The sequence below is a fragment of the Vigna angularis genome, chromosome 3 (genome assembly GCF_016808095.1).
Source record: "Vigna angularis cultivar LongXiaoDou No.4 chromosome 3, ASM1680809v1, whole genome shotgun sequence".
Lineage (NCBI taxonomy): Eukaryota > Viridiplantae > Streptophyta > Magnoliopsida > Fabales > Fabaceae > Vigna > Vigna angularis.
The window spans coordinates 8,675,268-8,686,159 of NC_068972.1; the positions used below are offsets into that span (position 1 = coordinate 8,675,268).

General features: G+C 33.4%; 1 protein-coding gene across 1 annotated transcript; it reads left to right on the forward strand.

Annotated features, from left to right (window-relative positions):
- Nucleotides 1-42: 42 nt before the first annotated feature.
- LOC108326541 (protein GET4) lies at nucleotides 43-9,489 on the forward strand. Its single transcript, XM_017560102.2, has 12 exons — nucleotides 43-214; nucleotides 489-568; nucleotides 3,639-3,717; nucleotides 4,313-4,394; nucleotides 4,599-4,749; nucleotides 5,507-5,597; nucleotides 7,108-7,191; nucleotides 7,444-7,490; nucleotides 8,154-8,282; nucleotides 8,735-8,819; nucleotides 8,977-9,054; nucleotides 9,152-9,489. Exons 1-12 carry the CDS (start codon nucleotides 167-169, stop codon nucleotides 9,167-9,169), a joined length of 972 nt encoding a protein of 323 aa, XP_017415591.1. The 5' UTR covers nucleotides 43-166; the 3' UTR covers nucleotides 9,170-9,489.
- Nucleotides 9,490-10,892: the final 1,403 nt, after the last annotated feature.

The following is a 10,892-nucleotide window of genomic DNA, read 5'->3' on the forward strand; positions in this document are numbered from 1 at the left end:
TCCTTATCCCTTGACCACAAAGTTTCTTTTACAAAACTTTTTATTTTCACTTTAGTCCCTAAAGAACTCAAATTTCTCTGAATAGTCTTTCTATAAATAGTCATTTTTTTCCTTTCTCCCAATTTTAGTTTTTCATTCGCAAAAGCACGAAGAGTGCGTCGTCCTCATGTCGCGACAGAGATCCAGAAGAGTCGAACTACCTCCCGCTCAAGAGGTAAAAAAAATCTGCAATCCTTCGATTATGCTTCTGCCTTTTCAAGATTCCTCTAAACGAATTATTTTTTGTTTCTTTTTTCATAATAAATAAACTGTATGTTTTTTTTTTCCTGGACGATGAACCGTTGCATTGGCTGAAAATTAACGGTTATACTTTCTATTCTATTTGATTTGTTTTTTATTTTTGAGGTTTCTTTCTGAGGTTTCTTCTTTCTATGCTTCATTACATTTTTTTTGTCAAATATCAAGTTTCTTGCGTTTGGGACGTGCAGAATATTGAAAAATTGGAGAAGGTTGTAAACGAGGGAAATTATTATGGAGCTCAGCAAATGTACAAATCCATTAGTGCCAGGTTCATACATTGTCTTCGTGTTACTTATTCTTCAAGAGAAATGTACACCGTCTATTTTATATTCTTAATTCGATCTTCATCGTGAACTGCTACTTTAAATCGCAAGTAATTAATTTTTGCGTAGCTATTTCTTTCGTCTACTACTGCATTTTTTACGAATCTAGTATATGTAGTAGAAGATACAAGCTAGGGATAGCAGATTAGTAAAATAGCGAGGCATAATTCATCATTTGGGGCTCTTGAAAAGAAGTTTTTATCATTGGTGAAGAGGATAGCAATACCATAAATTTTCATACCATACTTATTTTTTGGGGGTAGCTAGACAGTGTAATCGAAGGCAATGTTTTGTTTTGGTGAATTCTAAGTTTGTTTAGATTTAAGGTCTGTTTAATTTGCTAAAATGTAAGGGATAATACAACACACATACTAATCCTAAGTCTCCCGGTGAAGCTTTAACTCACCCAGAGTGGCGACAAACAATGATCAATGAGAGGTGTCTTTCAAAGTAGTGGTACTTGGGACTTGGTTCCTCTTCTAGTTGGCCAATCAATTGTTGGGCATCGATGGTTGTATACTCTTAAAACGATACCTAATGATAAAAAGTGATCATGGTTGTATACTCTTAAAACGATACCTAATGATAAAAAGTGATCACTATAAAGCTCGCTTGGTTGCCTAAGGATAGACAAATCTATGGCCAAAGTTATGATGTCACTTTATCTTCTGTTGCCAAAATTACATCTATTTGACTTCTCTTTTCCATTGTAGCCATTCATCGTTTGACTCTATTTCAGCTTGACATAAAAAATGCATTTCTACATGATGATCTAGATGAGGAAGTTTAAATGGAGCAGCCTCTTGGATTTGTTTCATAGGGAGAGTAATTTTGATATGGTATGTCATCTACATAGGTCTCCATATGGCCTCAAGCAATCACTCCATGCATCGTTTGGATGTTTTTTGAATGGTCATCTATCAATTTGGAATGATAGAAATGATGTTAATTATTCTTTGTTGTAGCATCATTCTCTCCAAAGATTTCTCTATCACATTATATACGTGGATGACATTGTTATCATATGTAGTGTTAAGAACGGTATTATCCTACTAAAACAATATTTTGTTCAAAAGTGCTAGACAAAAGATCTTGGACATGTGGAAATATTTTCTCGGTATATAAGTTTCACAGTTTAAGGATGGTTCAGTCACATCTTAGAGAAAATATGCTCTAGACATTTTACAATAAACAAGGATGTTAAATGCTAAGTTTGTGGACACACCAATGGATCTGAGTATTAAACTTACCTGTCCAAGAAGAACTGTACTTTAATCCTTGGATATATAAACGATTAGTTGGTGAGTTGCCTCACTGTGAGTCATCTTGACATCGCCTTTGAAGCAAGCAAAGCAAGTCAATTTTAAAGTCTCCTAGTCAAGACCATTGGGATGTAATATGGATTTTTAAGTATATTAAGAATGCTCCTGACAAAGGCCTCATTAATGAGGATAAATGAAACACTCAAATTGTGGGATATTTTGATGCTGACTAGGAAGGGTCACCAAGTGAGAGGCACTCCATTTTGAGGTGCTGTATTTTTGCTGGAAGTAATTAAATATTGTGAAAAATAAGAAACAAATGTTGTGGCAAAATCAAGTGCAATAGCATGACATGGCGATGATGTAAGTCACAGGTGAGCTCATTGATTAAAACAACTCAAAGAACTTAAATTTGAAGTTCCCAAATGCATCTTATATGTGACAACCAGGTAACATTATACATTGTCTCTAATGTTGTCTTACATTGTAGGATCAAACATATTGAGATAGATTGTTGTTTCATACGAGAAAAAAATGGAGTTTGGAGTAATCACCAGTGAAGAGTTGACTGACATATCCAATAAGTCTCTGATTGGACTAAAGATTGACCATATTTTGAATCAAACTAGGCACATATGACTTTTATGTTCCAGTTTGAGGAGGAGTATTATAATTATAGAAATCCTATATATTGAAGAATATCTAGATTATACACGTATTATTAGGAATATTTTTATTTATTTTCCTATCGTGTCTTTATTATTAGAGGATATCAAATTACTCAATTTATTATATTGATTTTGTTTTCTCAATGTAATGAAACATTCATGCTGCCATAGAAACACATGGTTTTAGTTCAATGGCTCTCTTAAATATAGTTTAACAAAAATGAAGCCACTACCTTTGGCATGTAACTTTCTCATTGTTTCTCCACGCATATCCTTTTCCCACCTGTTTACTTCTACTCACCTTTTTAACAAAGTTGAATTCAAGGGTTAGAGTGCCAAGATGAAGTTGTCAAGAGGCATAATCTTCAACATAAGAAACTAAGAAAAGTGGGTAGTGAATATTCTACTAAAATACCAATTAGAAAAACTTAGTTGTTGAGCATAATTCAATTAAAAATAAAAAGAAATATAAAGGAAATGTAACAGATTGAAGAAAAAGAGGTGGTTAAGGATATTCAAAAGAGAACATTGTGTGAGGTCGCTAAAGGAGTTCTTGGGAGGGCATAGTTGTCATGGTCAATGAGATTTCACTGGAAGATGAAAACCCAAACTAAAATCACATTGGAAGGACTAAGTCCTCTGTGTTATTAAATTTGTTTTATTCGTTGTTCATCAAACAATGTACAGGATAGAAAATTGTGCTGTGAATTAATTGGTTGTCCTGAGTTGTTCTCGCTGTTCTATTGAACACACCCTTGAGTTTTATGAGCAAAGAAGGCAAGGTTATTTTCTAATGTAGAACATATGGGATTCTTTGTTAAATGCTATTTCATTATAGTTTTGTATTTTGTGGTTTCTTTTATGGCGCCTCTTCCCTCTGCACTTGGAGTTGGAACATCTTTTTTGCTTCTCTATTTAAATTAATTTATCTGTAAAATGTGCTTTTCCTTTTTTTGGTCAATCTTGTTATGAACCTCAGTTTGCTTTTGTTCAAGCTTTACTATTTTGGTCTACAACTCCATTTGCTAATGCATACTCATCAGATAAGATGTAGTCATTAATGTAGCATACATTATTTGCTGCAGATATGTATCTGCTCAGAGGTATTCTGAAGCATTAGATATCCTACATTCAGGAACGTGCATTCAATTGTCCAATGGGCAGGTTCTACATTTCCATTTCAATGTCTTTAAAGATATGCATTTGTCAGTTTTATAATTTCCGTATTGTTATATTATTGTAATTTATAGACTGTTCATTTCTGCTGTTCTACTATCAGCCTTTTTTCCGTGGGTGGGTGGGGGGCTGGAGGAGCTGTGATGGCTTCAAAGGCCATGTCTCTGCGTCATTTTTCCTTTGTCTGCTGTTATGTGAGCTGTGCTTTGAATTATATAACATGATTGGCTACTTTTCCTATCTAGATCATGTATTTTTGCCTATTTGAGACATCTGAAATGCTGTTAGATACTTTTTTGTAAATGGGCTTGGGCCCATCCCTATGTTTGTATGTATATATGTTCTTAGCTGTATTAATTGATATAAGAGGATTATATCTCATAAATGTATACCATTTCTCTCTTTACATGCATTTAAAAAGATTAAAAAATTCATTAAAAGAAAAAAAAAGGATCCTTTCCATTATATTTAAATTTAAATAAAACTTTCAAATGTATTTTCAATGTTAATATACATATATTATAAGACATTCAGCAGACCTGTCAAACAGAAAAGTGTAACAGTTATTTCCTATTTATTGAAGGTAACCTGTGGAGCAGAATTAGCTTTATTGTTTGTGGAGATATTAGGAAAAGGGAAAGTTCCTTATGATGAGGAGATTCTTGGTTCGTTCTTTATCCTTTCTTATGCAGTTTTATTTTTGAGTCGTTATTTTTTTTGTGGGTTTATTTGTGATGCGATGTAAATTGTTCTTAATTATTACTTATCATAGACTTGCATAAAAGCATTCATTCTTATTTGGATTCATATATTATTTAACCATGAAACAGTCGTTCTTATTACTAACTATTTTTAAATGTTAATGGTAGAACGTCTCAAGAAAATCTATATGTCATTTCCTCGGGTTGCATTGCCGCAACACCTATGGGATGTTGATGACATGCAGCAGCTTTCTGAAAGCATTGGAAGTGCAAAGACACGTGTTGAGGGCTGTTCCTCATTCTTAAAAGCTGCTATCAAGTGAGACTCAACACATTAAAAGTCTCTAGATTATATTTAACATTTAACACTCCCCCTCTCTTTTCTTTGCGGGTTAATGTCATATACTGTTTTGTTTATCTTAAAAGATGTAGTTTAATTCATTGTTCACTTTACAGAAAGATATTAATGCATTTAGATATCTTATTAATACTTGTAACTGAGAATCTATTTTATCATAAGTCGAGGTGACTTTTATGTGTTTCAATTTACAAGCTATAATAGAGAAAAAATTGCAATATCCTATATGAGGAAAGTGTTTTGATTTGTTCTACCAGCACATGCATTTATGTTTTTTTTTATTTGTTTGTTGAATTAACTGATCAGTACAAAAATTTCTAATGTGAATTGAGGGCTTAAGATGTAAAAGGATTTATGATTGATCCTCTCATCTATGTTTCTGACATGATTGATCCTCATCATATCTCAAATCCAGGTGCTGACTTCAAAATTATTTAGCTTGTTGATTTATTTCCCAATATTTTAGCAGAAATATCAGTTGTGATTAAAAGGGAAAACATATCTCAGTAATGGAAACAATGTGTGTATTATTTCTGAAATGGAAATATTTACAGAAGAAAAAGCATTTGTATTTCCCAAATATATATTGTTGATAAGACTTTTGTGCTCATAATTATAATGAGTGTGCAGAAACTTAAATTACTTGTTGGGAAAATTTCTAGATTATAATAATTTTTTGTCTGAATAATATCTTCTCTCTTTGCTGCTAATTATTCAGGTGGTCTGCCGAAAATGGAGCAGGTATTAATGGATCTCCAGAGCTGCACATCATGCTAGCTGAATATATATTTTCTGAAAGTCCGGAGGTGGTAAGTTTCATAGGCTATTTTCACGAGTGTAGATATGTAAATGCTTTTCTGGATCAACATTTAACAAATTCGCATAAACATTGATTAGTTGGCTAAATTTTGGTATTTTTGGTTGCATTGTGTCTATGAGGATGCAGAGAATTCGGAAGCCATGTCATGAATGTTTGAAGGATCAAATTGTTAGTTATTGAGGTGTTATATAAATTAGGTAGTGTTGCTAGTCAAATAAATTGGTAGCTGTTAAAATTATAGAAAATTGGCTGAGATGAGAAGAAGAAATTGCGAACGTTCTCTGGGTTCTGAATTGGCTAAATTGCAAATTGTAGCAGGTCCTCTAGTCTCTATGAAAACATGATTTATTTTCAAATTGGTTTCTAGACCAATGTTATTGTTGGAAAGGGTTAGGCACTAGATAGAGATGATGAAATTATCGGATGTCTCTCAACTACTACTTTTTCTGTCGCAAATTTTTGTTTTGAAGATAAGCTAGAAGTCAGGCTTGGAGACTCCTTATCTCTCTTATTTGCTCTAGTGGTAGCTGTTTTAAGCTGATACTTTCAAGGGCTGTGTAAAGGGACCTCCTTTTTTTGATCTTATATCTACCCTTAATTTCCTTGAATTTATCTCAGTTTACATGAGACTAGGCAATGCTGATATAAAATTTGGTTCTTCACCTAAATCTATGTATAATATATCTGATTTTAAGGTGTTAAAATTTTTTGGTATTCTTTGCACCCCTTCTTTAATCTCAGTGATTTGGGAATTTCCGGAAGTACATTGGATCAAAGTAAATACTGATGGTGCTGCAAAAGGTTGTCTGGGTGTGGCTGCTTGTGGTGGTATTTTTAGAGGTAGTAAAGGAGAATATATTAGTAGCTTTTCTGCTTGGAAGGAGAAGTTCCCACATCTTTGGTTGGAATATGACTCAATTTTGGTGTGTAAAGTTTTTGATAATGAAAATATAGTTCCTTGGACTCTCAGAGGAAGATGGAGGAAATGTCTAACTCTTTGTAGAGATATGGAGTTTAAAGTTTTGCGTATTTTTAGGGAAGGAAATTGTTGTGTTGATAAGTTGGCTAATATGAGTTTGGTAAATAGAGAAAATTTTAAATGGTATTCTGTTTTACATTCTAGTATTAGTTTTGATTTAAACTTCCTATGTATAGGAGAGCTTAGTTTTGGTTTAAGTGTGCCATGTATTCTTTGATCATGGGTTTGGTTTGCAGGCCCATGATTGTTTATTTTTTATTTATTTACTTTTTAATAATATTTTTCATGTGATTACAAAAAAAGAACATAATGATGCCTAGCATGAACTTTTGATACAAAAAAAGAAAAAACTCAAATTAGAGTACATTGTTGAATAGATTGTTTGGAGCAAGTGACATATCTGAATTTTGGGGCTGCTATGGAAATAGCCTTATGCTGTGAAGCTTTGCCTGCCTTTATAAGATTTAAATTTTATGATATTTATGTAGCGAGTGAATATCCATTTGCTTTTTACCTGCAGGATATGGCTAAAGTTACATATCATTACGTGAAAGGAAATAATCCAAAGAAGTTTGCTACTACTCTCGTCAGTTTTTTGGGCAAGGTCGGCCTCCTAATGTTTTTATTCCTTGTTAGTTGGCTCAGCTTTCCAATGTTGTGTGGGAGGCATCCCAACGATTTTGATCTACTTTTCTGCTAAACCTTGGATCGACTTTTGTGATGTTTATTTATGCTTATGACTGTTATATTATTTTTATTCTCGAACTTAAATGGAGAAGATAGCTGATGAATTTACTTTTTTCTTATGGTATAGTTTTGGGAAGGATCAACTGATGTGTTTTTTCAAATGTTGTAGTGTTACCCTGGTGAAGACGATTTGGCCATTGCTCGGGCAGTTTTAAGGTAAAAGCATTTTAGTATGTAATTCTCTCTAGTTACCTGGCAATAATATCAATGTTTCTGACTACTGAATACATGCATTTATACCATGTTTAAATTTGTTTTTCTTATTTCATTACAACTGTAGTGCATAGATATTTCTCTGTTTAATTTTTATTTTTATTTTTCGTGCATTTAACTTGGCTCCAATATTGTTTGTATCTGGCAGAATGTATTATCGCTAAGTTTTCATCTACTTTATTGTCAAAACAAACACTTCCTATTCAGATCACAGAATGAAAGATTAGGATATTGTTTCTTGCTAATAAAAACAAAATGAAAAGAAGCGATAATAGAATCAGTTTAAAGCTATTCTCCACTCCCTGTTTTGGTATCTCTAGTTTAAGTGATAATGAAGGAAATTTTCACTTCAGTTGTACTACTAATCATCATTGATGCATGCATAGGTACTTACCTTATCCCCATGACCTCTCTACTAATGCCCTTTCGGTGGGCATCCTAGGTGACAATTGAATTGCAAAGAAGTGAATCCACTGTTTTCGATGATGTTAACATGCTTATTAAATTTAAAGTCCATGTTTTGTTTGGTTAGTGTCTTCAGATGTACTTCCCTGCGTATTTAAACAAGGTTTCAAACTGATGAATTGCTCATTTCTTGCACTATAGGTATTTATCTGTAGGCAATTTGAGAGACGCGAACATACTAATGGAAGAGATAAAGACGCAAGTCGAATCAGCTGAGGTTACGTTTCCTAAGACAGAGTTGATGCAATTCATTAATTATCTTCTGCGAACGTAAGTCTTTTATGTTGTTCAACTTAAACCAAAAAATTGATCAATTTCTGTTCTAAATGCAGACATACAAAAGGGGCATTTTGCTTTACTTTAATTTTAAGGGAACTGGAAGCGATCTAATTCCAAGATTATTTAGTATTTTATTTGTTTCTAAATTTCATCTATTACAGGACTTGAAAACTTCACTTTGTCATGGACAATGGATAGGAATAAAAGAAATCAAACTAAAATTAAGCACCTTATTCTGCTGTAAGGACAGGAATAGAGACATAATTAATTGGTTACCACTTGATAAAAGAGAAGCAAGTAATAGATGAAGTTACATCGGATAGGAGTCATATTACATAGTATAAGATGTTTTTAATGGGAAGAAGGGTTTTCTATTACAGCACTTTCAAATATTTAGAGCTCCATTTTTGTTGCAAACCAATGTCTTCTTTTTGTTATGTCAGGTTGGAGAGAGATGCTCTGCCTCTTTTTAATATGTTAAGAGCAAATTTTAGGCCAAGTATTGAAAGGGAACCTGCGTTCAACGAGGTCAGATAACTTACCAAACCAAGTCATGATCTGTTTTCCTCTCTGTTGTTGGTAGAGATATTAGTTAGCAAATGAATATGTGGGCGTATCCGTATTGTCCAATGAAAATTCTAACCACTCTTCTGTGCTGCATTTGATGTGACAAACTGTGATTCAGATGCTAGATGATACTGCCGAGAGGTTCTTTGGAGTACAACGAAAGAACCCCATGGGGATGTTTGGAGATATATTCAAGGTGAATATTGATGCTTTTCTATAGTTCAAATATTAACCAACCCACCTTGGCACTTGCAAAATCAATGAATTAAGTTATGTGCTAATTCCTCACGCAGTTGATGGGAGCTGAGTAATGATAATCAATATGGAGATACAACCAGATACAACAGCCACTCCGACAGAACATTCAAATATTTCTGAAATATTTTTTTCACCTCATCGATCAAAATCTGTGTTATCTCGTGATTTGTAAATGCTTTTAACAAAATTTTGTTTAGTACCCATTTCAAGAAAAAAATTATGTAAAACTACTGTTATTAGCTTTTCGTTTTCTGGCAAAATCGAGGTTGGAATGACTTGCAGAGAACCAAAACTTTTCCTGTTGAGCACCTGTTTCATTTTTCATTTGATCATGTTATAAATGGACGCCGCTCCTGAAATGTTTTCCCTTCCACATTTAACTATATACGTCTAATTATCCCTTGCGCAAAAGTTTTATGAACCGAATCAATTTCGCTATCCTTGGGCGTTGCAGACTTCCATGATCTTCACCATGTACTCGAAGATCGAGTCTTGTGCTCTTAACATCTTCCTTCTCAATGCCTCCATTTTTTCTCCCTTGTCTGACTCCTATTTCTCACGCTTCTCCTTCAACTTTTATAGTAGAATACTATCCTTCCACATGCGTTTATTCATCTGGTTATAGTCTATGCTTTCCTCTTCGTTCTCTTAAATGATTTCCTTTTGCAGATAGGGTTCAATTTCTTTGTTGATCAACACCATGAGGATGGCCAATTCTGTGAAATATTGTTTGGATTTTGAATTGTATATGAAATTTAAGCATCATTTTGTATTGAATTTTATTTAGATTTTAATTAAAAAAAGTTATTTTTCTTGAGATTGAAGAAAAAAAAATTATAATTAAATGAATAATTCTATTAACTCACCAACTCAATGTCGGTGAAACCAGATTCAAATTTATTAGAATTGGACCAAACCGGGTTAAGGTGTCTATTAACAATACCAGTGTTACTCCTTCCACCACCACACAATATTTCTTACACCTCATTTTTTATTTCTAAAATTATCCTTAGGTTAAAAGTTTATTACTTTTACCATTTAAAATTTTTTAATTTATCTGAAAGCCCTAATTCTACCTCACTTATTTATTGTTATGTTGTACCCCCACTCCCACATCTCATGGATTCTCTTCTCTCTTTCGACTTCGGTTTGAGTTCTTCTTCTCTCTTCTTCTTTTCCTTTCATTTTCGTTCATTCTTCTCCTTTCCAATTTCTTTTTTTGGTTTTATTCCAACGACGGTTGATTCTTGGTGTAGAGGAGCGTTGTTGTTTCGTCAATGAGTCCGCGAAGGCCACAACGGACATGTGACATCCATTTAGTCTTGAATGGATACTGACATCCGTTTAAGGCCTTAAAAATCACATTCTCTTCTCACCCTTTATCTCTCGGATAATTTATTGAAATCATTCGTTGTATTTCATTGGTTTTTCAACTTCACCGCCAATCTTCAAAGCCTTTCCCTTTATAATAACTTAGTAGACGGTCCCATCCCAGATGAATTTGGGAAAGTAATGAACTCTCTTGAAGCTCTCAGCCTTGGCAAAAACAAACTGAAAGGCGAGATTCCAGCTTTCGTGGGAACATATGCACATTAAAGATATTATACCTCTAAGAGTAACAGTTTGAATGGGAAAATTTCTAGCTTCATCCAGAATTCCTCAAGGTGCAACAGAACACTTGAGATACTAGATTTATCTAATAACTTGATTTTTGGAAAACTACCTAATATTTCAATGTTTAAATATTTGCAATATTAGTATCTTTCCAACAATCAG